Consider the following 27,331-nt stretch of genomic DNA (forward strand, 5'->3'; position numbering starts at 1 on the left):
GCACAAAAATTGCCCAGCCATTTCCTAACTAGTTGAGAGATCACCAGAGGAGAACATCTTCCCCACAGCTTCCAGCCCAGACAAGGAGATATCAGGGATGCTTAAACTCCCAAGACCCTTTGGAAACTCTTTGGTGCCTCTCCCTTTCTCCTTTCAAGAGGCAGTTAATCTCCTGGCCCTCTCCCAGGAGGTGCTTTCTCTTTTCATTTTTGCACGCTCATCTGGTCACTTTGCAAATCAATTATTTTTCCTCTGTCTGCAGTCACTTCCAGGCTTTTTAATTTCTACACTAACCTGAGAGGGCCTCCCTAAGAGGCGGTTGAACTTGAACTGGACAAGTGGGATGCTGGACTCTGTATGGTGTAAACTTTTAATTAGGGAATCTCAACGGAACTTGAGCTGTGGTTATGCATCAAGGTGAAGGAATTCATGATGGGGGAAGGGTTTGGGGTGAAGGGGGGGGAATCCCAGTACCTATGAAATTGTGTCATGTAATGCAATGTAATTAATGAATAAATGAATATTTAAAAAAAAAAAAAAAATTTCTACACTAAGCTGAGAAAGAATCCACCAAGTTTTTTGGGTAACACAATTGGGATCAATGGTTAACATGCAGTAAGGAAAGTGTGTATACTGCTTAGGCAGGGACACACAGACTGCCCTGGGCCTGCAAAGGCAGGAGGGCCAGCAAAGGAGTCATCTGTCACGTGTTCTTCTTGCATCCAGAGGATGAATCCGGATCTGTACTCCTGAGACTGCCACCTCTCTATCAATTAGGAGACTATAAACACCTTCAGTCCTGGGAACAAAGAAGCTGAAGGTCTGATCTGAGTCCCTGGACATGTGGTATGGCACCAGTCAGGAGTCAGGGACTCCAGGCTTGGAGCATCCAGATCATCTTTCATCACAGGCCAGCAATTCTCAGAGGCACCTCTATTTGTGTGGTTTATCCATTCACACACTGATGGACACTTGGGTTGCTTCCACTTTTCAGCTATTATGCATAGTGCTCCCATGAACTTGGGTGTGCAGGTATTGGCTTAGGTCCCTGCTTTCAGTTCTTTGGGGCATGTGCCCAGAAGTCAAATCATAAAGCCTAAATTTCCATGCTTGTTACTGGTCGACTAGGTTTACCTATAATCCTGTATTTATGAATTTCAATTTTTGAACCCAAATAAAAAACTTGCTTGCATAGTTAATTTTTTTCACTATCATCATCTCAACCTGTTAAGATAATTATACCTATTTATGCCTAATTGCCACAAAACACAATAGTGATCATTTCCATCATTAGCTTTAGTGTGAGAATGGCCACCAATTCACAGGTTATACCAAATAACAGCAATATTAATGAGAAAAGCAGAACTAGCCTTGCTCCCACTCAGTCCACACCCTCCACCCCATGCTTAGTGCACTCTCGTGTACTTTTGTACTCTGAGTTTTCTTCTATGCTCCCATTGATTTTCCAGTAATACCTGAGGGCAGTTTCTGGCACCCTGGGATAAGGACGGGGCAGGAGAAACATCAGCTAACAAAGTCCCCTGAATCCCTGTGGGAAAGTAGGTATGGAGAGAAGTAGTCAGTCAATAATGAGACACATATAAATTACCTGTGGTTCAGCTTACATCAGAAGGGGAGGGGGAATCCTCATTTTTCTAAATTTGATAACTTCGTTGAAGATAGGTGAATCTGTCTAGAGTAGTAGGCCAGGAAGTGGTAGGTAGACAGGCAACCTGCATCATCAGCACATATGTCATCCTTTAGAGGCAGTGTTGTTAGACATCTTTGCATGTTAGTCACACACTCAACTGGCTTTAGAATGTACTTAATTGACCTCACCATGTGGAGTGGGACTTATGCCCCCCTCAGAGCCCTCCCATAATATCTCCATGAGCCTAAGGATAGCACGCTTGTAAAGTATTTGGTATTCTTGGCATGCTTGTAGTGTAAACTTAGACAAAGTCTCAGACAGAGAGGTGAAATATGGAGGGAAGGACAAATTTCCTAAAAAGAAAAATTGTAACAATGATTACCTAAATCCAGTAGAGTCCACACACATGTTGTTCCAGTTCTCTATCATTATATAACAGGCTACCCGAAAACCTAATGGCTTAAAATCACACCCAGTTAATTACATCCCTGGATCCAAGCAGATCTTGCCTGTGAAATTCTTCTGTTCCAGAAACAAGGATAGAGGTAAGTCACCTAGCGGCATCTGGCAGGGCGAACGGCCTGGTCTGGCAAGTTGAAGATGGCCACATTCAGGTCTAGAGTCTGAGTAAGGCTTGCATGAAGGCTGGGTTCAACCAGGACTGTCACCTACAACACTTTTCAGCATGGCAATCTCAAGATGATCAAGTGTCTTACGTGATAACTCAGAACACCAAATGAGGAGTTCAACAGAACAAGGTTAGAAGGGGCTGACCTCTTATACTGAGCTGTGGAAATCATCTAATGTCATCCTCACTGGTCTCTACTGTTTGAAGAGGAGTGTCAAAGAACTCGCAACCATGTCTTGTAGTTGCCAGATACATGTATGTGTGTGTGAGGATATAACTACACATGTATATACAGCTAATCATGGTATCCCACCAACTTTGACATTCAAGGGATTATGGGAGGAGGAAGATATCACATCCTATTGGGACAGCTGAAGTTTTATGAATGAAGTGAGGCATGGTCTTTAAACTAGGCCCCAAAGGATAGAAACGGTATTCCTAAGATGGAGAAAGAGCCATGAGAACAGAGATAGAGGGACAAAAGTTACCATGAGAAGCAAAGGACTCCGAGAGTATGTCTCTGGGAAAGGGGGGTAGGCTTTAAGGACTGAAGTCCACTAATAGGTGAAATGGGCAGAGACCAAGAATAAGGCAGGGGTGAGCAGGAGGTACTGAGCACCCTGCAGAGGACATTGTAGGAATGAGATGTGCAGTGGTCTATAGGTAGAGGGCAAGTGGCTTGCAGAAAAGGAACCATTCTGGGCCCTCCAAGATGAGGCCAGCATTCCCTAAGGCTGAGACATTGAGGATGGGTGAGTGACCATCCGAAAAGTAAGGAAGTACAGCTTTCCTGTAGGAGAACAGCGAGGAAAGAGGGCCTAGTATATTGTCTCAATGGCTAAATCCTCACCCTGCATGCCCCAGGATCCCATATAGGCACTAATTTGTGTTTCAGCTGTTCCACTTTCCATCCAGCTCCCTACTTGTGGCATGGGAAAACAGTGGAAAATGGCCCAAAGCCTTGGGACCCTGTGCCCGCATAGGAGACCAAGAAGCTCCTGGCTTTGGATCAGCTGAGCTCTGGCCATTGCAACTACAGCAGATGGAGGATCTTTCTGTCTCTCCTTTCCTCTGTAAATCTGTCTTTCCTTTACAATAAAAATTAAAAAATAAAATTTTAAGAGCAAGGAAAGAAAGGAAATACTGACCAGAACAATTTCAAGTGCAGACAAGGGTGGTTGTTCACTGGAAGTTAGTCACTGGTGATGACACTAGACAGTTCAGTGAGTGGAGATGAAAACACAGAATAGGAGACTCTTAGGAAACCCAGGAGGTAGACAGATGTTCAGCTAGGTATTACATTAAAATTAAATCATTGTTCCAACTCAGCTATACTTATTTATTTTTAATTATATTTTAAAATTTTGAGATTGAGGCAGAAAGAGAGGAGAGAGAGAGGAAGTGAAAGTGCTTCTGACCTCTGGTTCAATTCCTAAATCATCCACAATGACCAGGACTAAGCCAGGAGCAGGGATCTCAATCCAGCTCTTTCACAAGGGTGCCAGGGACCCAAGGACCTCAGCTAGCATCCGCTTGCACCCCAGCGAGTGCATCAGCAGCAAGCTGGAGCTGGAAGGGGAGCTGTGCTTCTATGTTATTTGCCTCCATTTCAACGTGTCTTGATCAGTATTCCTTTTCTTTCCCTGCTCTTACCCCTCAGAAAAATGGTGCTTCCTCATTTCCTGGGTGAACTCACTAAGTCACCTAGCGCAAGGCACTCTAACATGTAAGCCATGTCCCAAACTGTGGCTTAATCATTATTCCAAACACTTGCTCCCAATTTATTTCCCCCTTACTGGTCTTTTTATTATCATCATCATCAAAATAATACATCCACTGCAGGAAATTTGAACATTATTTCAAAATACAGGGAACAAAATTCACGGACCTACTCCACTATCAGTCAAAGACAACTGTTAGGAGTTAGCTGCTTTTACTTGCATGCTATCTATGTATTACACTGAACAATTCTGTTTTACAATGTAAAATGCAAATACTGAGCAAGTCCAAGAAACTGCACTGTTTTGCTCTTGCCTCAGCAGTCTTCAAACAGGACCTTAATGACATCCACACTGTAGAGATACCATAAGTTACTCAACCAGTTCCCTTCTCCGGAATATTTAGAATGTTTCCGGTTCTGCATTATTTCATGCACGTGTGTGGCGCTTAGGAGCACGCATGCATATATATATATATGTATAGACATATATATAGGTCTTGTTGGATGGCCTCCTGTGTGCCTCTTGGCCTCACAGGCTGGGCTGCCGCTTTCTAGGACACATCACTCAGGGCGTACACAGTCTTTCAAGGTTCTGAAACAGCGCCAAATCACCTTTCCGGAAAGGGGACACCCGTTTTTAACTCCACAAGGCGCTCACTGCGTCTATATTTGCTTGGCCTTACAAAGAACCGTCCCAGCTGTTCCCAGTAGTCACCAACACATTGGAAACTTTCTTTATGGCAAAACCCATGTTCCTTCATTAAAAGATTCCGAGTTCTGAAAGAGCCTTTCGCAGGGGCCCCTACGGAGGGGATGCGTGGGTGGGAGGAGACTTCGGGCACCCAGGCAACCTCTGACACCAGGTTACTTCCCTGTGTGGTCAATGACACAGAGAAGGCAAGTGTCACTGTGCTCACTATTCCAGGGCTGATTGGGACGAAATAAAGTGGAGAAGCTAGAGGAGCTGGTACCAAGGGGTTTCCGACCGCTGGCGCATTGCTGGAGGTCCGCAATCCGCTCGGGTTTGGTTCTCAGACCCCAGAAAAGGGAGCAGGAGGAGTCGAGGCAGCCGGGCAGGGGAGTCTGGCGCCCCCACTCTCCTGGCAGAGGGACTCTTGGGCCTCACAGCGGCTCAGTCCCCGCGCACCAGCCAAGTTTGCGCGCGGTCTCCGCCGACTCTCAGGTTACCTGAGCTGGCAACCACGTCAGCGCCACATCATCTGGGCTTTTTATATTGCGAGGAAACAGGAAAAGAAGGAAGAAAAACAACGCCGGAGGGAGCCAATCGCAGGGAGACGGCGCTGCCCGGAGGAGCGCGGCGGGCGTGCGAGCGCGCCACGGGAGCAGGCGTGGGGCCGGGCCGGGCCGGGGCGGGAGCGGCGCCGGGCGGGAGGGGGCGGCAGGCCGCGCTCGGGCCGGTCTGCGGCGTAGGCTTTGGCTTTGGCATCGGCGGTGGCGGTGGCGGTGAAGATGCTGCAGTCCCTGGCCGGCAGCTCGTGTGTGCGCCTGGTGGAGCGGCACCGCTCGGCCTGGTGCTTCGGCTTCCTGGTGCTCGGCTACCTGCTCTACCTGGTCTTCGGCGCCGTGGTCTTCTCCTCGGTAGAGCTGCCCTATGAGGACCTGCTGCGCCAGGAGCTGCGCAAGCTGAAGCGGCGCTTCGTGGAGGAGCACGAGTGCCTGTCAGAGCAGCAGCTTGAGCAGTTCCTGGGCCGGGTGCTGGAGGCCAGCAACTACGGCGTGTCCGTGCGCAGCAACGCCTCAGGCAACTGGAACTGGGACTTCGCCTCCGCGCTCTTCTTCGCCAGCACCGTACTCTCCACCACAGGTAGGAGGCTGCCGCAGCCCCCCGAAAACTGCCACCGCGCCCCACACCCACGTCCTGGCTTGCCTGACTCGTCCAGCCCCTGGCCTCTGCAGCCTACCTGCTCCTAGGGCACCCCGGCCCACCATCCTTCCAGCCCCCATGGTGCTCTTATCTCCTCGAGCCCACTTTCCCAGGTACTGTGGTCCCTCTCCGCGCCTGTTCTGCAGTGACTCGGGAAGGGCAGGTGCCGCGAGCCGGAAACCGCCAAGGTGGACTGGCAACTAGACTTGGGTGTTGTCGCCTGTAACTCCAGTGAAATGGTCCCTACGCCCTTCCGCCTGAGCGGCCGCAGGTGCCTCCATACTCTGAGTTCAGTGGTGGGAACACCTTGCCCCCATCCGATCCGCTATGTTGGAAACTGTAGCTCGCTGGCCTTCAAGCGCTGGGGACACCGGCCGCTGCTCGCGGGCGCTCACCCTCCTCCTGAATCGGTTGTGGAGGCCAGAGGTCGCCGAGTCTGACACTTCTTTGCTCACGGGTCACCTTCCCAAGGGTGACCTTCTCTTTTGCTCTTGTATACCTATTTTGGCTCTTTGGTGCGTGGTAGGTAGCTTAGGAGTAGCCGGGTGACATCACTCGGCCTCTGGCGCGTGACCTCTGAGCGCACATCCCGATCAAAGGGGCAGGGAGAGGAGAGGGGAGCTTGGGTTGTCACCGGTGTGCCCAAATGGGACATTTGATGCAGCAGGGATTTCAACTGTAAGTGTGCTAGTCTCATGGTAAAGCTTGGAAGCCTCAGTGGCAGGATGCTCAGGAATGCAAAGTCCTCCAGGGAAGAAGAGGCGCCTGCCCCAGGGCGCTGGGACGGCAAGAGGACATGAATGGCCCTCAACTTTCCTCTGCTGTGGCTTGCCTAGGTTCCTGGGCTGGGGTGCTGCAGGCGCCTTTAGCGCAGTTACTTCTTCTGTCCCCCGAGTCCAGTCCTGGCAGCAGCCGGTCTTGGTGTGTACAAGGTCACCCAGGCCCTCATTACCTGTGTGCTGCTGGCTTCTGGGCCTTGAAATTTCCGTGCAGTAACACTGTGTAATCTCCACTTCTCTTCCCCACCCTCACAAGTGATTCCACCCTTAGGAACCCAATCCATCCTTCATTCCCAGCCCTTGTCCACTTCACAGGATTCATTTATGTATGATCCTCCTGAGGCTCTACCCACGTGGCTGTTGTGGCAATGATTTGGTCATGAGTAATAATAATAATACAATAGATCACATGAAACATTCTTGAGTCCAGGGTGAATTACTAAACTGATGTAACTTTATCCTAATCCTAAAGAGAAGTGTCCTTGTAGCTTGCCATTGCTGTTTTTCAAACTGTGTTTAAGGTAGCCCCAAACAAGCCAGACCTGTTACCTCACTTTCTAAAGAATGTTCGCTCCTGTGCCAAACACTGTCTCTGTGGCCTTGCCCTGGCGGTATTCTCAGATAGCTTAGAAGTTGCCCTGCCTTTTTCTGGTGTAGGTGCCAGAGGCTCCTTCGCTCCTCACAGAAGTGAATGAGCCCTGGGCTGGTGCTACCTGGCCAGGGCACTTGCAGCCAGGTCACAGTGTGGGATAAACCTTCCTAACAGTGATGACAGCTTTCAGGGTTTTCCTAGCAATGGCCTTTTGAAAGTGGAGCAGGAATGAAACAGTGCTAGGGAAGCAACCAATCTTTGCTTTTTCCTGGGTGAGTGTTGCTATTCCTGATGAAGATCACATTCTATGGACCTAATTCAAGGGCAAAGATTAAATTTTGATAATCGCTGCCATTTTTCTTAGCATATAAAGATAGTTGGTATGAAGTTTACCTTGTTGGTTCCTGCGTTCCTGTAAAACAAGAGTTCATTCAGGAAATCGGGCAAAGGGCATGTCGGGTCGGGGTAAACTAAGTGAAAAAAATTGCCTTTGGGTTTGTAAAGTTAGACGAATGAACTCTGGTTACGTGAATAGAAGTAGTCTGGAAGATATTTGCTTGTTAGTTTTGTACTCATCCACTATTTGACAAAGTTGACGTTCTTTAGAAGTTCAAAACACTGATGTTTGTGCCAAAAGTTAAGACAATTTTTAGAGTAAATCTAATATTCTTAATTACTGAGACAAAAATGTTCTGGAAAAAGAACCAGAAAACAGATATTTGCAGAGATTGCTTTTTTTTCAGATGGTTATTAGTTTGAGGTTTTCAGTTTTTTTTTAAACTCTTCCAGTTCCCTTGATGGTGAATTGCTGAGAAAATCGTCACAGATTTAAACAATATAATCAAACCTTTTCTTGTTCTAAATGACATTATTGGGCACTGTAAAGGCATTGTCCTTGGCAGTCATCATATAGCAGCTCTGTGCGTACATATCTGTCAGAATGCAGTTATTTTTATTTATGTATTTATGTATTTATTTCTAACCAAAGAAAGTACATCGATCCAGTTTTCGAAATCAAGGGCTGAAGTCTTCATGAGGGAGACGTAGATTGGTGATTTCCCTTCCTTCCCTGCTCATCTAAGGCCTCTTAATTGTTGTGGAGTCATTCCAGGGCTCATGGCTGGTGAGGCACCTATGATCAGAGAGGTTAAGGACAGAGAATCACACACACTTGTTGAACATTAGTTTTGCTGACCCAGCATCCTTCAGAAATGGACAAGGACATCCCTGTCCTCCAGGCACAGGCCATGGTGCACTTCTCTGGAATGAATGTCTTCATCTTAGGGAGGTTAGAGGATCCCTTTCTGAATTACTTTAAGGGACAAAAGGTGGCTGTGACCGTCCTGCTCCTTCTGTCTCCTTAAATGCCACAATACCCTATTTGGAGTAGATATCCCAAATTCTTTTGCCCTTGACTTAAAAAAACCTAACATGAACAGAGCGATCGTGATTTATGTAAGAGTGAGAGAAAGAGTATGGTGTTTTCTTATGATTCTTAAAGAGAAGGTTGTGTACATGTAAAAGGAAAAAAGATAACATTTCCCATATAACTTATAACTTATATATATATATGATTTTTTCTCAAAGATTAAGAAAACAAGGTATAGATGATACTTGAAGAACAGAGTTTTTTAAGTAATAAAGTTGTCTTATAGTAGCCCTTGAAAACTCTGAGCCATGTCAGTCATTCTTTTTTAATTTTTTAAAGATTTATTTAATTTTATTTTTATTGGAAAGTCAGATATACAGAGAGGAGGAAAGATAGAGAGGAATATCTTCTGTCTGCTGATTCACTCCTCAAGTGGTTGCAACAGCTTGAGCTGAGCCTATCCAAAGCCAGGAGCCAGGAACCTCTTCTGGGTCTCCCACATGGGTGCGGTTCAGGGTTCCAAGGCTTTGGACTGTTCTCGACTGCTTTCCCAGGCCACAAGCAGGGAGCTGGATTGGAAGTGGAGCTGCCGGGATTAGAACCGGCGCCGATATGGGATCCTGGCGTGTGCAAGGTGAGGACTTTAGCCACTAGGTTACTGTGCCAGGCCCCACGTCAGTCATTCTTAATAACAATTTGTGTTGTTGGTTTACTGGAAGTCTACTTATTTATTCATCCTCTCTAACCTAGGCTGTGGGATGATGATGATGATGTTTTCGCAAACAGAGTTTTTGTATTCATGCAGTTTAGAAGCTGTCATCGCTTGTCCCTGCTTTGTAAATGAGGGAGCCACGTGACAGCTTGGAGCCTGCTTCCTTTCATCTGTAGCCATAGTACCTTTAGTCAGGAAGGTGCCTTACCTACCCTTCTGGCGCAGAGATATTTGGAAACCATAGTTCACCTATTCAGTAAGAGAACTCAGCGGAGCTTGCTTTATTGTAATCTGTGACTCAGCTGTGGAGCTGTCTTGGCAGTTTTTCCAAACAGATCACGGAAGTGGAGTGTTGGATTGCTCCCTGGTCTGCACCCGATGTTCAGTAGAAGTGTGTTATTACCATCAACAAGCAGTTACTGAGTACTTAGAATAGAGCAGGGCAAATGACCACCCTTCTACCTGGTCTGATCTGTCACCTGCCCTTGTGTAGCCTGAGCTCAGAATGGTTTCAGTAATTTTCAAGTGGTGTGAAAAATAAAAACAAAAATGCTGGGAGTGGGCTTTTGGTGGAGCAGTGGACACCACTTGGTTCATTCGTATCTCTTAATGGGGTGCAACTGTCTGATCCTGATTCCAGATTCCTGTGAATGCTCACCCAAGGAGGCAACAGGTGAGAAAGCTCAAGTAGTAAGGTACCTGTTTCCCATTAGGGAGACCCAGATGGAGTTTTGGGCTTCAGCTTGGCTCAGCCCCAACTGTTGTGGGCATGGAAAGAGAAAGCTGGCAGCTGGAAAATCTCTGTCTGCCTTTCAAGCAAATAAAGAAATTTTGAAGTAATGGGAAATTCTGCATTTTAATACACTGAAGTATTAAGAAAATCAGATTTCATGGTTCATAAATAAGAATTTGTTGGTGTGCAACTAGACTCCTTTGCTTACAGTGTATGTCTGCTATCCACTGTAGTGTTAAGTTTGAGTAGCTATGTTAGAAACCATGTGATCATGAAGACAAAAATATCTGATTTGTTATGGAAAAAGTTTGCTGACCTCTACATGAGAATGATTTGTGCAAGGAGCTTCAAGAGAGTAGTTCTGAATGCTTTACTTGCTTTTGGCAAACTTTCTATAAGACAATTCAGGTTCTTAGGCTTCTTTGTGCTGTTGGGTTAAGTGCTATGCAGCATCTGAATTATGCATTGCCAGCGGCAACCACTTCCAAATAAGTGATTGTGTATTGTAGGATGTGGGTTAGCTTTATGTAGATTTTATGGCACTGTTTTTTCCTTTTTCCTCCCAGTGGTGACAAAGCTGCAGGTCACATTGATTATCTTATCTAAAACATGCAATAAATTCTATATTTTATCTGGAGTAGAAGTGAGGACAAATATAAACAAGCCAACTCTGTATGATCCAGAGTTAGATCTGAAATCCTGTGCACGGGCTTGTGATCCTTATTTGGAGCAGAGTCAATGGTCTGGATTTTGAGCCTTTATATTGAATTATATGTGTTGATTTTGGAGTCTGTAACAGATTTTTTTAAAGATTTATTTTAATTTTTTTTTATTGGAAAGTCAGATATACATAGAGGAGGATCTTCCATGTGTTGATTCACTCCTCAGCTGGCCACAACAGCCAGAGCTGCCGCAATCCGAAGCCAGGAGCCCAGAGCCTCTTCCAGGTCTCCCATGTGGGTGCAGGGTTCCAAGGCTTTGGGCCGTCCTTGACTGCTTTCCCAGGCCACAAGCAGGGAGCTGGATTGGAAGTGGAGCTGCCGGGATTAGAACTGGCACCCATATGGGATCCTGGCATGTGCAAGGTGAGGACTTTAGCCACTAGGCTACTGTACTGAGCTCAGATTATTTTAAAAGAAGCCTGTATTGGTCTGTATTTTAAACATAACATAAAGTTCAATTCAGTTCTAACAGATTGCTACTTGTTTATTATAAAAAGAAAACTAAGCTGATTTTTTCCTGACATGCTTTGTAGTGCTGGGTTGTTATTTTTTTTAGATAATATTAAAAGAACAGATTTTAGGCCCTTCATGGGTACAATTCCAAGAAGACTTTCCCCACTTACCTCACTGCCCTGTCCACTCTCAGATTCCCTCCCTGCGTCCGAGAGATCCTAACAGATTAAAAAGGATATAGCTATCAGAAAACCTAAGTAATAAAACTAAAATGCTGTTTGGAAAAACCCTTTGTTGAGCAGTAGACAGTGTTTACAAATGCTATCTTCCATATCCTGCAAGGAACCCAGAAGCTGTAGGTACCATCATCATCATCCCTTTACAGAAACCGATCTTTAGGTTGAATGGATTTGCTGCTCAGGCCCCAAAGCTAAGAGTAATGTGGGGCTTCATTTGGGTGCAGGCAGGCCTGATTTAAGAGTCGAAGCTTTATGATGCATCTGTGTAGAGGAGGTTGTTCTGGGCTGAACTGTGTCTCTCACAGATTCCTACGTTGAATTCTTGACCCCAGTCCTCAGGAAGTGTTTGAAGACAAAACCTCTAATGGTTTAGTCTTCATTTAAGTAAAAATGAGGACACGGCAAGAGGGTGAGGTCTGCCAGCCAGAGGGGCTGCAAAAGAAACTCAACCTGTTGGCAGTTTGATCTCCCAGAACTCAGTCTCCTGAACTCTGAGAAATTCAATTGCCCTTGTGAAACACTCCAGCTGTGGGATTTTGTTGTCAGATACTTCACCTTTGGGTGTACAAAAACCAAATATATACAGGAACACAAGACAGGATTTTTGAGATTTTACCATTATAGCAAATAAATTACTTGTATCTTAACAGTACATCATTGTTGTAGAACCCCAAGTAGTTATTCTTGAGCCATCAAGAAAAATATTTCAGCCTGCTTTTCTTTAAGCAGGTAGAGGAGTGCATAATAGATTCGAGAAACTTTTCTAGATGAAGAGAGCCAAGATTTATTTAGTGTTCAAATGTTGCAAACCTGTACTTGCTTATACAACATCAGATTTTTAGTGAATCGCGGGATGGTTGGGCTTTTGTTTTGTTTTCCAAATGATATATTTGCTGCTATCTGTGCCTGTTATATAGCATGCTGTTACTATTATACATGGCTATAATTTGAAAGAAATTATGTTTTTTTAATTGCTTTTCATTAAGCCTTGTCAAGACAAAATCTTCTGCTGTACCAGTAATTTAAGGGAAACTCTAGGTCCTTCAGGACAAGTTGTTTTATGGCTTGCTTCTTGGACTGTTGTGTGTGTGTGTGTGTGAGCACACGTGTATATGTGTGTGTTGGGTGACATCTACTGCCTATAGAGTAGGAGAGTAATGTTAGGTGGAAGCATGTGCAGTTGCCAATTCTCAGTTCTTAAAGTGGCACTACCATATGGTTCAACATGACAAGCTTGGTTTCAGGGCTGGAAATACCATCTATTTCATATGCTGTCTTTGGCATAGTGAAAATTGCAACATGCTAGATTTGATTCTTGAGAGACATTCTTTGATGCCAATTACAGCTAAGTCCATGAAGTACTGAAAGTATTTAACTTCTCCATTGTTTTGGGTTCATGTTGCCTGTCATTGGTGTGGGAGAAAGGATATCTACTTAGCGGAAAACTCAAAACTTTTGAGTGTTTTCTTGACTTTCGCAATCCTAATATCTCCTGGACATTGTTTTTTCTCCTTGCTCAGTCTGGGCAGATTCCTTTTTGTTTGTGCAGTCCTCAGAGTTAGGGGTTACTCTGATTGGCTGTGTGTGGCCCTGACCTGAGATCATAATGAAAATAGTAGCTGGAGGGCATTGGAGGTAGAGCTGGTGCACCTGAAAGGATTGCATGATTATCTTCCTTAGCAGAAATCAGACTGACAGGGCTTGTCTGTTTTCCGGTTGTGTTCATGATTCTTTTGTTTAATGTGCAGTACAGAATTGATTGATTTGTTGATGAGATGAATTGCTTATGTAGTACATTCCCAGTGCTTTTTAACTTGCTGCTGTCTAAGCTGGGGATCAAGCTCCACTTTTTTGCATTAGCTCCTGTGATGGGGGTTTACCTTACTTTGTGAAAGAAAAGCCCACTCTCCGAAGCCCCTGTAGAATCAGCGATTAGTACCCAGCAGAGGGTTTTAGACAGAAATCTCCCAGGCATCTCTGAGACTTAGACAATGCAGACTTCACAGCATCCTGGCTGGCCGATTTGGACCAGAGACAACAGAAACATCTCTAATGGATTTTCAAAGGATGAAAATGCTAAATTTCACGTCCCTGAGTGTCAGTGGATTGCATGAGAGAAACAAGAGTTGGAACCTCTAATTATGATTCTCATCCCTTGTTCATGCTTAGACTCTGACCTGAACTAAACTGTTTGTTCAAAGGATGCTACTGTGCCCTCTCCATTCAGCTTTGGAGAAGCCTCTTGAGGCTTGTTGCCTGACTTGTAGTGCTGTCTAGAGGATATCTCTAGTGACAACTATGTACTGAGGAGGGGGTAGGTGGGACAAGTGCCTCTCCCAGGGGAGAGTGCTATCCAAGGGCATGTGCAGAGTGGCTCTCACAGAACTTAGAAGCAGGTTCTTTAGGGGATTCTGTTTTCCTGAGTCCCTTTCCCAGCTTCTTTTCTCCTGATCCATTAGCTAGCTGTCTACTGTCTGATTCCGTTAATATTTTTTTATGCTACCTTACTTGGAAAATTCTAGTTTTCTTAGTAGAAGACTATCACCTTTACTAAGGTTATTTGTTTTCCTCTCTGTCCTCAAGAAAAAATAGTTCCTTTGAGAATGAGGACTGTGTTGGCCTTGCTGGACACCTCACAGGTGCTTAGAAAGGGCAATTTGAAGCATATTTCTTTTATTGTCTATATCTTTGGTGTAAAAAAATGTTCTGAACATGCTGTTCATTTCCAGGAAACCTTAGATAGAATTTTACCGTCTTGATGAGGAAACAGAGGACTAAATGCTGAAATAACTTTGAAGTTGTTTATCTGAAAGCAATTATATATGAGAGACTCATAAATGCTCACTTTCCCTTAAGTGACTTAAGAAGAAAGGCTCTTGTTCCTCAATAAGTATCGAGCACTTACACTCATCAGATACTACTCCTGGTACTTACGGATATTGCAGTGGACAAATGGAGCAGTGTTTTCCCTCCTGGGAAAGTCAATCTAGTGCAGGAGGGAGATACTGCTCAGGAGATAATGAGTAAAATGAACAGTCTGAAAGATAAGTGCTTGGGAGACAGCAAAGGCAGCAAAGTTCCATGGGGAGCGTAGAATTAGTGCATGCTTGAGATGTGATGGCCTCTAGGATTGCAGGCTGCACTACGGTGTCCAGAAAGGCCATACTAAGGTGATGACATTTGAGTAAAGAGTTGGAGGAGGTGGAGCGAGTGTTGGATCCTTATCAGGGTGGTTGTGTTCTGGAACAAAGGCTTCTATTGAATGTACCATTAGAAAGCCATGACGGCTGGAGCTGAGTGAAAGGGGGAGTGACAAGATACAGAGAAAGGGAGGAGCAGATGTGTAGCACTTCCAAGGCCATTGTAAAGCTGTACGCTTTTCTCTGAGTAAGGTGGAAAACACTGGGAGAATTTGAGCAAAACAGTAATATTATCTGACTGTTCCAGCTAGGTGGTCCTGACTAAGATAGATGGATTATTAGCGTAATTTGGAGAAAGCCAATTTGCGACTTCAAGTAGGTGAAAGTGGGTGTTGAAGTATCTTCAGATTTTAGACATGTATTGATGGCAAAATCAACAGAACTTACTGATGGATTAGACATGGAGCATAAGAAGGTAGTAAAAAATGTTTCCAAGACTTTTGTCTTAAACCCTTGGAGTGCTTGGAGTTCCTCTTGGTAGAAAGAGAGAAGGCTACAGGAGCCAAATTGGGATGGAGGGTCTAGAACTTAGAACCATTGAGCTTGAGCTGCCAATTGGATGTGTAGGGAGGTTGTGTGAGGCACACACCCACCTCTAATGTGACGCTGAGAGAACCATTCTTGGGGGTGGATGGCAGTGTGTCCCATTCGGGCAGCACACCAGGATTTCAGGTGGCATTGCATTGGTTGATGATCTGATCGTGGTTGCCCATGAAAGCTTTTGAGGGTTAACATCTCAGTTTGGCCTTGAGAAACAGAATGTCAATCATTAGAAGAGGTGTTTTAGATTGAGAATGTGAATTTCTAGGTTGAGTTGTCATTTTATGAATATATTTAATAACAGTGTTAATTAAGCAGTCCAACTTCTAAGAAAGAATGCTTGAACTGCACTATTGTTTCCCAATTTAATACTTCATAAGACTGTGGAAAACTGAGGAAAAAAGAGAGGAAGCAATCATTTCGTATTTTTTATATTCATAGTAATATATTTAATATTTGAATAATAGTTCAGTATGAAAATTACATTTTTACATAGCCTAAAGAACAACAATAAGAAATGTCTTTAATACATGTTTCAGAAGTAGATAATAGCAAATAAAGTTGTCAAGGAATGAATAAAACTATTTTTCACAAGATAACTTAGCAATTTAGGAGTCTGTCAGCTTCAAATGAGCACGTATATACTTTTTACAGTTTGTAAAAGATAAGAAAATTGTCATATGCCTCTCAGGAAACCACGTGTATGATTCTTATTTCTTCCATATGCTTTCACATTGGCTGTCTTAACAGTGAAAGCAGATCTAATTCTTTGCTGCTCATCGATTTTCTAAGCATCCTTTATTTTTCCTCAAATAATATGTTTATGATGTGGCCTCAGCTTGAGAATAACAAAAGGGAAAGTGAACCGTTTTAAAATAGAATATTAAAAGGTTAAAATATACTTGCTGCTGAAATTCTTCAAATGTTTGAGCACTAGTTACCAAGGCACTCAATTATTTAAAGGCCTTGGTTAGCTGGATTAAGTTAATTAAAGAAGCTGGGGCGGCTGTTCCACAGCTGCCTCCTGTCAGACTGACTCAGAAATTCCAAACAGGGGTGAGAAGCCCCCACATCACTTACCCACCTGCCACCCAGCCCTCCAACATGAGGCATTTCAGGAAAACAGCCTGTCGCCCACAGGCCAGCTCCAGCAGATGCACCTCACAGTGGGAGGTGGGCGATGTGGATGAGCCGTGCAGAATCCCACCTCCAAGCAGCAGTGATGAGTGCTGTGGCGTGGATAAGCAATCTGTCATCCACTGCTACTCCCTCTCGCCCTCCACCATCACCGCCAAGGCAGCTAATGTTGAAGAATCAAGCCAGAGATAGAGAGAAAAAAAATCAAATTTAAAGAAAAGGGGGATAGAGAATAAACAGGCAGTGTTCTGTTATTCTTTTACAAAATAAATTTTATGCAAGATGATTTTGGCCAATTATAGGCTCACGTGAGCACTCTGAGCGTGTGAAAGATAGGCTAGGCTAAGCTATGGTTAAGTGCAATTCATGCATTTTTGACATGATATTTTCAACTTACAGAGGGCTGATCAGGACATAGCTCCATTGAAAGTTAAGGAGCATCTGGGACATGACTGAAGCTTGCGTTGTCGTTCAGCACCTTGGGCTGAGCTTCCATTGTCTCTCAAGGTAAACCCAAGGAGACTGAAGAAATACAATGAATGCTGAACCTGCCCAGGCAGATTTCCTCCCTTGTGGCACCCAAAACTCTCTTTGTGTTCGTTGTTTCACCTGAGCCTCAGCTGTGTGTGCTGTTGACACAGGGTGGTGGAGTGTCTTGTGAGATTTCTTCTGGACCCTGACCTGTCCCTCTCCAATGCTTTAGTCCCCACAAGACTGGCCAGCCAGCCAGGAGCCTCACAAAGCAGCATTCCCTCAGACCCATAATGCACCAGGGCATGGAGCTGCTCAGCCTGATTTTCATGAGATGTGAGACTGAATTCACAGAATGAAAAAGTACAGCCAGACATAATGAAAAGTGAGACTCATGGGTTTTTAGGAAAAACATCTCTGTTCCTCTATACTGAGTGACCCTATGTAGACTAAGCAAATGTGGGGAGAGGAACTTGTGGTGGGGGGTCTGAGTTCTCTTCAGACAAATCATCATCAACTAAAATTCATTGGTTCCTTCAACTATACCGATGGACTCAAACTTCTGTTGGTACCATTAAGATTTTTTCAACCTTACAGCACTTTTAAAGCCACATGTGTTTAGTAGAAAGTAGCCTATGGATATTTCATTTTATGTCTAATTCTTTACGTTTTATGCTAGACGATTTTGACTAATTATAGGTTAATATGATCTGAGAATGTTGAAGGTAGGCTAGAATATGCTATCATGTTCAGTATGTAAAGTGTAATTAATGTAATTAATTTATCACATTATGAGTACATAGCCTCCTTGAAAATTAAGAAGCAACAATGGAAAGGCTGAATAAAATCCATGTCTACTCTATGTCTTTGGAGGATTTCCTGGCTAGTTTATTGGCTATTATGTTCCTGCTCTGTATGCAAGAGGAGCCCTGGGAAAACAGCACAATGGGGAAATCATGATCTCACAAAGCCCACAGCTGGCTGGGGAGGCTGCACTATAGACAACTCAGTAGGGTGTAGGGACTTAAATCCTGTTCTGTGTGGGGTCCTAGGGACATCTATGGGATCTGGAAGGGGAAGTGGATATGGGCTGAAGAGGTCAGAGAAGCTTCATGCAGGAGGTGAATTAGTTGCATCTGCTTGTTTACATGGGTAAGGATAGATCAAGTGATGAGAATGCAAGAGGTCCATGAACATATGTCAAGCAGGGCCATATGCTCAGCACAAATAGCAGAAGTGAAAGTGAACATTGTCTTAAGAAGAATGTAAGGGTGCCAGCCTCTGAGAACTGAGAGCTGTCTGTCAGAAGGCAGGCAGGGTGAGGCCTTGAACATGGAGGTGTGATAAGGAATACAGGTTGCACATGACTCCACAGCTAACAGGCTGCTGGGCCTGCTCTCTGACCATGGCCTGGCGTATGAATCGGTTTGAAATGAAAATAGCTGGATTCAGGCAACATGGCTTTGAGGTTTTTGTAGTCATTCAGACCCCATATGGCTGGCACCAAAGAGATATCGCTGACCAGCAGACCACCAGGATGGGAAGACAGTCTTCAGGACAGGAGAAAGCCATGGGCAGATGTTTCTCGCAGAGCCTCTGGGCACAGTGGCATTCAGGAGATTGTCCTGGGTTTGCCAGACACTTGAGATGTAGGTGAATAGCAAAGCCAAGGCTGAGTGGATTAGTGTTCTCTGCTCTCTGGATGTGTATGTAGCAATGTATGTAGCAATGAATGTAGGTGGAAATGAGCCCCAATTTTGTGCTCCTTCACCTCCTTAGGCATATGTGACTTTGTGTGACTTTTGTGGATATTTAGTTGGGCTATAGGGAACTGGATCCCTGGCCTAGAATTATCACAGATGAGATGATGAACATGCTTCCAAGGATGTGCAACTTGTAATTGTATGCCAGTTAGGCACACATAGGTACACAGGCATTACCACCATGTTTGTTCTATTTATTGGCTTTTAAGTAATTTTTTTTTTTCATTGTAAAACCCCAACTTCAGGACAGACCTGCACTACTAAATTGTAGCTTAATTAAGATTTTCTTTACTCTTTCATTTAAAAGAAGCATGGGTATTATCAATACAGGTTTTTGCGTTGTGTAGTTGTTCAAGATAATTTTCAGTAACCTGTACTCAGAGTAAGGATGTCTTGCTTCTCTTTAGTCTCATAGTGTTTTTGTATCTGCTCAAAGACACCCAGGATGACAGAGGGAATACTTGCTTCACAAGAAGCTGGAAAGCTGGAGCTACTGTATGAAAACTCAAGATACTTTGAGGAAAAGGCATTACTCAGAACAAAACTGTTTATTGTCTTATTCTGTTTTCTTCTGATGACAGTTTTACTTTTGAGTGCACATATGATCACATTCCATTTTCTCCTTGCTACTGTATTTGAAAGCTGGAAACGTAAGAAATGAGTCCCATATTGACCCTTTGTATATATAGATTGTCCCAGTAATCAAGGCAAGTCTGAGAGATAGAGATACACTGGTAAGTGGAAATATTTGAAAATCTAGGCAAAGTTGCTCACACTTTTGATTTTCTCACTGACCTTCCATCTAAGTTCTGTGGATCCACTCTTGTTAATCTTCATGTCAGATCTGTTCCATCTGGTAAGTTTCCTTAGTCATAGGTACCAGTAAGGCAGTTAAGAGTGCTGCAGAAGCTCCACACAGAGCTTGTTTACAGCAAACGAGAGGTGGAGTGTTGGTATTTCCTAAACACTTAATTACAACAATTAGAGAGGTTGACTATTAGTCCTAAGAAGACGTCATAATTGTGGATATTCTAACATGCTTTCCTGGAAAGGAAAAGAAAAGGTCATGCATTATCTCTGGTCCTGGAAATTGTGTGTCACCCACAGTCTGTTTTCCTTTACCTGTGTGGTAATTACTAACTCCTAATGGGCATGATGGTTACTGATTATGATTGTGTTTCTCTATGCCACCAAACATGGTACTCAGACATTTTTGGGGATTCTCACTGAACGTCTCATGTTTGCTTAGCAGCTGAGGAAAAGGAAGAGAATTACTCCTGGAAAGGCACAACCGTTTCACTAGGCCCACATCTTGGTGTTTCTCTTTGATGATAGGAATTTAAGCCCACAGTTACGAGCTCAGAAGCAAAAACAGCTAACTCAGCATGCGTTCTGATATCTTAAAGAGAGTATGTGATATGTTAACTCTTACTTGTATCCTTGCTGGTGAACATGATAGTTTTGAAAAACACTTTGTTTTCTGAGTCACCATAATTCGTATTTTCTACTTGGAATGTTTTAAAAGGAGGTATGTGTAAGGGTAACCCATGAAATAGTTTGTTTTTGAGTCTTTCCATCCTTCATTCATGTCTTTATTTGTACATTTGAGGTTGGGGAAGAATCTAGCTGTGTTCTTGTACAAATATTGACATATTTTCAGATATTACAATTATTCTGTATGCCCACTAAATGCCAATATGTTTTGCAGAGGAAAGGAGAGATGTAATATCCAGGAACTCCAACAATTCAGATTGTCTTCCAGTTTGGTCTTCAGGTACCATTGTCCTAATCTCATTGGAAGTGTCATCACACCTGGGATGCCATAGCAAATGTGCCACTTCCATATTCTGCTTCTTATGTGTGCTGATGTACTGGGGGAAAAGAAAAACATTACTTTGAGCTCTCCTAAGCATGGGTTACTATGAGGCACATGAAAAAGTTCATGGAAAAAAGCAATGGAAATATCAATTTTACTGCAAAGCCAGGCATCATTTTCTCAAAATTATAGTTCCATTAACTTTTTAAAGACCCTAACACAATTGTTGGCCTCTCAGCTCAAGGAATTCTTACACTTTTCCTCCTGGAGGCTGTTGCCTAAGTTAATAATTTCTCTGATGATACGTTCCGCATGAATTCACTTTTACATGGACATAGTGACCTTGTTTTCTATTTTTTGTTCCTAAAAATACCAGCCCTAATTTGAAGTTGATAAGTTCTGTCATGCAAACAAGCAGGCTCCCTGCATAGATCAAAGAGAATGTTTTATTGGCAATTTTGACCAAGTGCATGGTATGGTCGATTAATAGGCTAGAAGTCTTTCACAACCCTCTCAGTATTGGGTTTCATTTCCTCTTTTAACTGTTAGTGATCTCTGCCAGGAGCCAGGGTAGGTACTGTTGTTGATCTCCTGCAATGGTTTGCCCCTGTTTATGCTTAGACTTCAAAAGGGTATCTGGTCTAGTGATTGCAGTCATTACTATTGCTGCTGACTACACACTACATTCCCTGACCCCCATCCCACTCAACATGGTTGCCTTCTCCTTCACTTAGTTGGGTGCTTTGCCATCCCAGCCACTCTTTGTGATGCCTGGAGGCTCTGTGCTTCCTTTCTGAAGGATCCAAGTGGCCAGTTTCATGACCTGTACCTTTGCTTTTTGGGTCTTCCAATTCACCTTCCTTCATTTGCAATTCAACTCTCAGAACATGGCTTTGGGAGTTTCCCATCTGGTAGGCAGCTCATAAAAATCTGTGCTAGGATAGCCTTCTCTGTGGTATCAAACATGGTTGAATATCTTCCCAATGTCTTGGTCTTCAGCACTCTGACATAACTTCCTCTTCGGCATTCACAAAGGCTCAGCTAATTCTTGCTGGCTTAGGTTTTAGTCCATTTCAGTGAAAATGTTATTGATTGCTAGTGAATGAATCACAGGAAAGTAACAGCAAAATCCTGGAGAAACAAGGAGAGAAAGTTACAAGCAATACTGGCTATTTTTAGTCATATCTAATCTCATATTTGAAAGACTTGTCATGTACCTTCTTCTTTTGGGTTTAAAACAATCAGATGTATTAAAAAACAATATTTTTAGGTGGAGGCTCCGTTAAAGTGTTATTAAAGGGATTCTTCCTCGGGGTATTTTCATGTAGGTCAGCACATTAAAATAAACCCAATTAACATAATCTGGTTGGGAAATGTGAAGAGTCCAATAAACTTAATGTTTGTATTTCTGAAGAATATTTATTGAATTTGAGAATAGTTAACTTTGTTACATTTGTTAAAATACCAATTTTATAAGATAAAATTTATGGTTATATTTTCAAGTAGAACTATCTGGAAAAATTAAATTGCATGCCAGTTTTCTAACATTTTGGCTACTACTTTCTAAAATATTAAATGCATTTAATTCGGTGAACATTTTGAAAAGGAGACAAGTAGTGTTTGAAGCCTGAAACTCCATATTTTGGCTTTTTTTGGGATGTCAAGAAGATTTTAAAGAGGAGATATAAGGATGTGCATTACTAAGTGATAAATTAAGCCTGGCATATCATAGTGGGGTGCCTAAGGCGCCTAAGATCAACTCCCACCTCCACTTCTAATCCAGCCTCCTGCTGATACATGCGGGAAGCAGCAGATATTGGCCTAGTACTTAGGCTCTTGACATGCATTTGGAAGCCCAAATGGTATTTCTGACTACTGACTTTGACCTGGCCCAGCCCTGGCTGTTGTGTCCTTTTGGGAAGTAAATCCGTGGTTGAAACATCTCTCTCTCCCTCTCTCCCTCCCTCTTTCCTTTATTCTCTGTGACTGACTGTGCCCTCTAAATAATTAAAACATTTTTTTTTAAAGTGGAGGGATAGGCTCCATTGCAATGGTGCAGTGACTAAATCTTTGCCTTGCAACGTGCACTGGGATCCCAGGTTCCAGTTCATGTCTTGGCTGTTCCACTTCCCATCCAGCTTTCTGATTGTGGCCTGGGAAAGCAGTTGAAGATGGACTAAAAACCCTTGGGACCCAGCACCCACATGGGAGACCTGGAGAAGTATCTATTCCTGGCTTAGGACTGACTCAGCTCTTGCTGTTGTGGCCACTTGGAGAGTGAACCAGCCTACAGAAGATCTTTTTCTCTGTGAATCTGCCTTTCCAGTCAAAGTAAATAAATCTTTAAAAAAAAAAAAAGGCAGTGGGCGGGGGTAGGGGAGAGGAAGAGATACAAAAAGTGCATGATTTAAGATGTAGCCATTAAGATTTGCTGATGACAGGTACCAGGGGAAAAGTATTTTAGACTATAGGTCTACAAGAAAGCAATAGTTCCACTTACCATTTATTATTTACTGGGGCAAGATAATACGTAGACAGGTGTTTGGGCAATGGCGTTGCAAAAGATAAGAAGCCAATAAGCAATAGATACATACAACGAAAATATTTACGTTTCGGCATGGCTTGTCGGGTATTCAGACTGATCTTGCTAATCTTACTTCCTTTGATTGTTCAAACACTCCTGTGTGGATAGCAGAACAGACTATAATAGTCTCCTGTCTGTCTGGATGTGAAATCTGAGGCCAGGATGTAAATTTCTTGTTTAAGTCCCAAAGGCTCTTTGGTACTTGATGACAGTAGGGTTCCAGGGATTGGGAGTATTGCACGTAGTTGCGTAGACTTTTTTAAGTGCCTCCTGTTATTCTCTGGTAATAAGGCTTGCCAGGGAAACTTCTGTTCCTAATGATTCTGCTCACCCACTTCCTGAGACTCACAGAAGGAAAAGCTGAAAGGAAACCCAGCTCATCTCCTGGGAGTAGACAGGTTTGCAAGTACGTCCTGTTAAATCAAAGCATTGATCCTTTGGTGCAGCTCCAAAAGAATGAAGATTGCTGTTTATAAATAGTTCTGCAGTTCAATCTACTCATTGTTTAGCCCACTTATTTAGAGTGGAATTCTCATTACAGCTAAAGTGAGTAGAAACTGATGCTTTTCTTCTTATCAAAAATGACTTGAATACTCTGTTAATAGCAGTCAACAATTTGTAAATGGAAAGCTACCTTTTTTCCCATGTGAATGTTTTATTTATGTATTTGATTGGATGGGAATGTTCACCGCAGGATAGCTCAATAAGTTAAGTGTTTCACTGTAAAATCACAGTCTTTAGTGTTTATGTGACCACGTGTGTGTTTGGAGTTCTCACCATAAGTCAGTCTCTGGAAGGTTTGAAATACAGGAGTAAATAGCAGGTTCACATCATATTTTTGTTATTCATTTTTTAAAAAGTTCACATTTAATTTTAAATTAGTTGTTAACAGATTCACCCCAGTTTAACAGCATCATGGTATTTCCTTCTTTTCCCCCTTCCTCCTTCTCTCCCACTCTTTTTCCCTTTTTATCTCTCTTTTGTTAGCTTTTGAAATAGCATGTTAAAATGGCAAAAAGTCTGATGGGAATAGAACTTAGCAAGTAAAAAAAGCAAAAAGATCCATTTAGTGAGAATAGAGACAACAGCTGTAAATAAAAGTTGAATGGAAATGACCATTTCACTCATATATGGTAAATTTTAAGGTAATCACAGATCATTAAAACTGTATACCAGTATAACATTCTTAACTATTGATTTTACAAGATATAAAACAAGTTTCGCAAAGCCATATTTGCAGCAATACTGATACACACATTTATTTACTTCTTTTTCATTCATTTGCTTATTTAATTTTAGCTCCTGTACATAAGGAAAAGCATGGAATATTTTTGATTCTAGCTTATTACACTCAACATTATGTCCTCTGGTTGCTTTCATTTTGCTGCAAATGTTAGAATTTCATTCTTTTTTTAAAGATAAGTAAATTATATTGCACTGTCTATGCCACAATTTCTTTATCCACTCATCCAATCAGCTTGTTTTTGATTCCAAGTTATGGCCATTGTAAACAGTGCTATTATAAACGTGGTGGTGAAGGTATCTTTGATTCATAATGTTCAAGTCTTATGGATGTATACCCAGTAGAGGGGTTACTGGGTAATTTGGTAAGTCTTTATTTCTTTTTTTTTAAACATTTATTTACTTTTCTTGGAAGGGCAGATTTACAGAGAGAAAGAGAAACAAAGACAAAGATCTTCCATAAGCTGGTTCACCCCCAAGTGGCTGCAACAGCTGGAACTGAGCCAATCTGAGGCCAGGAACCAGCAGCTTCTTTGGGGCCTCCCACGTGGGTGCAAGGTTCCAAGGCCTTGGGCTGTCCTCCACTGCTTTTCCAGATCACAAGCAGGGAGTGAATTGGAAGTGGAACAGCCGGAACACAGACCTGTGAGATCCGGTGGATGCAAAGCAAGGCTTTAGCCACTGGGCCATTGCACTGAGCCAATATGACAAGTCTTTTTCTAGTTTTTTTTTTTTTTAAAGCATCTCCACACTCTTTTCCATGGTGGATGTGCTAATTTACATTACCACCAACAGTGTGTAAGTATTATCCTTTCTCCATATCCTTGCCAGCATGTTTTGGCTCTCCCTGTTTTAGGTTTTAGCATTCTGACAAGGATGAGATGATATCTTACTATAATTTTGATGTTCAGCCTTTTTTCATATATTTGTTGGCCAGTTGTTTTTCTTCTTTTAAGAACTATCTATTGAAGTCCAACGGGTGTTGCTGTGTTTTTCTCTGGTCTTGAGGGGGTTTGTCTTTTTTTATTTTTTGACTTTACTATTGCCTTGTGGGGTCCTTTCCCCACCCTAAGATATCATGACTTCATTTTCACATCCAAGCTTTTTTCTCATTCATCTGACAAAAATAAGGACTTTCAATGTCTAACAGAACATTGGGAATTTTCTATATCTGCTTTTTTGAACCACGTAGGGTGTCTAAAAGGTATGGGAATGCTTACAGCAAATATCAGTCATGCAGTATTGCTATCACTCATAACTTTCACTTTGAGATTTATCTGTTGCCAGATGGGCAGGTGGAGCTATAAATGTGCAAAGAGAATTCTTACTGCTGAACACTGAGCTGCTACAAGGAAGCCTATCTGTGTTTCCTACCTAGTGATTACCTTGGAGTTAACAGACCATTTTAATTTCCTCGGAAGATAAAAATGGACTCGGAAGTAATGAATCATAGGTAGATGTTAATGATAACATAAACTGACTTGAAACGGTACTTTTTAATTATGTGATTTCATTTCCTCATGATGGAATTTGGTAACATTTTACATAAGTCTTTGGAGAAAGGTCTGAGTCTTGGTGGAGAATTTTTTGCCAGAACAGGCCACTTCTTGAACCAAACGCTGCCTCCTGATAGTTTTGAGTCCTCTTAAGGCCTTTGGGCTGGAGTTTCTGAGCTAGAGAGATGACTAGAGAGAGGGATACGGTTTCAGGAATCAAGGAACTTCTAAGAGATATGATGACAGATTATTATAATACAAAAGGCTGTACCTATTAAGATTGGTTTCAGCTGCAGTAAAAAAGATCACAAATTCCAGGGACTTTAGTTTATGGGAAGAGCTTGCAATTTCCTTTAGACTATGAGGACTGGCCACCTGCAAGTACTGGTCTCAGCTCAGCCTGGCTGGTGCCCCAGGCCCTTTTAGCCTTACTGTTCTGTCCTGCCGTGTTTGTTTTGTCCCATGCCTCTCCTTCAGATATACAGCATGGCCACCCAACTGCAGCTGTTTTATCTCTGTGATATATAGACAGGAAGAAACCTGCTTTTCTCCAGCAGATTTTCACTTATGTCTATTTAGCCAGAGCTCCTTCTTGTCACTCTTAGCTTTGGGGGACATGAAGAAAGAACTGGAGAGCTTGCCTATTCCCAGTTATCTTTGTCTCACTTGGCACAAGGTTTCCTTGCCTGCCCTTTATCAAAAGGCATTCACTAAATTGAGAGAAAGGCAAACTGATTCTACAAGGTTCTAATCACAAGGAGTCTCCTGTTGTTTGTGATCAGAACCTTAATGGCCAGTGTCTCTTTCTTGGAAATTCTATAGGAAATGTAACTGCATTCAAGTAACCACCCAGATGGGCTGGGTCCGGCAGACCTTTGTAAGTTCACTAAAGATCATGGCATTGCTGACCAATCAAGAACCTTGCACACATGTACCTCACAAGCCCAAAGTTTTCTGTCTATTAGAACCTTCACTTCTGATTATTTAGGGAGCCTAGGAATTAAGCAATAGCTGCCCAGCTCCTTGCTCTGAGCACTGTAATAAAAACCTACTTTCTTCCACCACTCCAAAGTCTGTGATTGGCTTTCTGTGCATGGGGTGAGCAGGCCCGGTTCAGGGATTGTACAACAATGCCTCCAACCAGTCTGGGGTGTTATTTGGCAACATGTGGCAGAGACAGGAAAGGAATTATGGTCCCATTTGCCAGGTATGTGCACACAGACTTACCCTGGGAGCTTTATAGATAGGTCAGAGTGATGAAAGGTGTGGCGTGTACAAAATCATGCACCCGTGAAAGGGCAGGAGATGTTCTGAGCCTGTGTCCTGGTTCACTTCAGTTTCAACACAGACAGACAGGCCAGACAGACGAGTTGGGCCTATTGCTGTGGAGCACCCAAGTGTTGTCCAGAGAATCTGCACTCTCATCTGTGGTGGTGAAAGTGGTGGTGTGGTAGGCTGAACAGGATAGTATAAAAAACGGAACTAAGACATTACAACGGTGATAGAGTAAAAGTGAGGAATGGGAAAGTCTCCCAGAATCAAGACTCTTGGTGTCCCCTTTAATGTCAGTGAAGGCACAAAGAGGTGCAGATGATTTTG

At 43.0% G+C, this 27,331-nt stretch overlaps 1 protein-coding gene and 1 long non-coding RNA gene across 2 annotated transcripts in view; one reads left to right on the forward strand and one right to left on the reverse strand.

Annotated features, from left to right (window-relative positions):
• The first annotated feature begins 4,592 nt into the window (after positions 1 to 4,592).
• KCNK1 (potassium two pore domain channel subfamily K member 1) overlaps positions 4,593 to 27,331 on the forward strand; it is a 36,746-nt gene continuing 14,007 nt past the window's right edge. Inside the window, exon 1 of the mRNA XM_004578530.3 lies at positions 4,593 to 5,824. Within this exon, the coding sequence (XP_004578587.2) occupies positions 5,470 to 5,824 (355 nt within the window). The 5' untranslated portion in view covers positions 4,593 to 5,469. The remainder of the gene's footprint in view (positions 5,825 to 27,331) is intronic.
• Positions 15,837 to 19,528, reverse strand: LOC131481260 (uncharacterized). The gene is made up of 3 exons (XR_009246192.1): positions 19,390 to 19,528; positions 16,308 to 16,523; positions 15,837 to 16,061 (listed from the first exon to the last, which is right to left on the reverse strand). It is a non-coding gene; the product is annotated as an uncharacterized LOC131481260 (long non-coding RNA).

Source organism: Ochotona princeps, chromosome 10 (genome assembly GCF_030435755.1).
Source record: "Ochotona princeps isolate mOchPri1 chromosome 10, mOchPri1.hap1, whole genome shotgun sequence".
NCBI lineage: Eukaryota > Metazoa > Chordata > Mammalia > Lagomorpha > Ochotonidae > Ochotona > Ochotona princeps.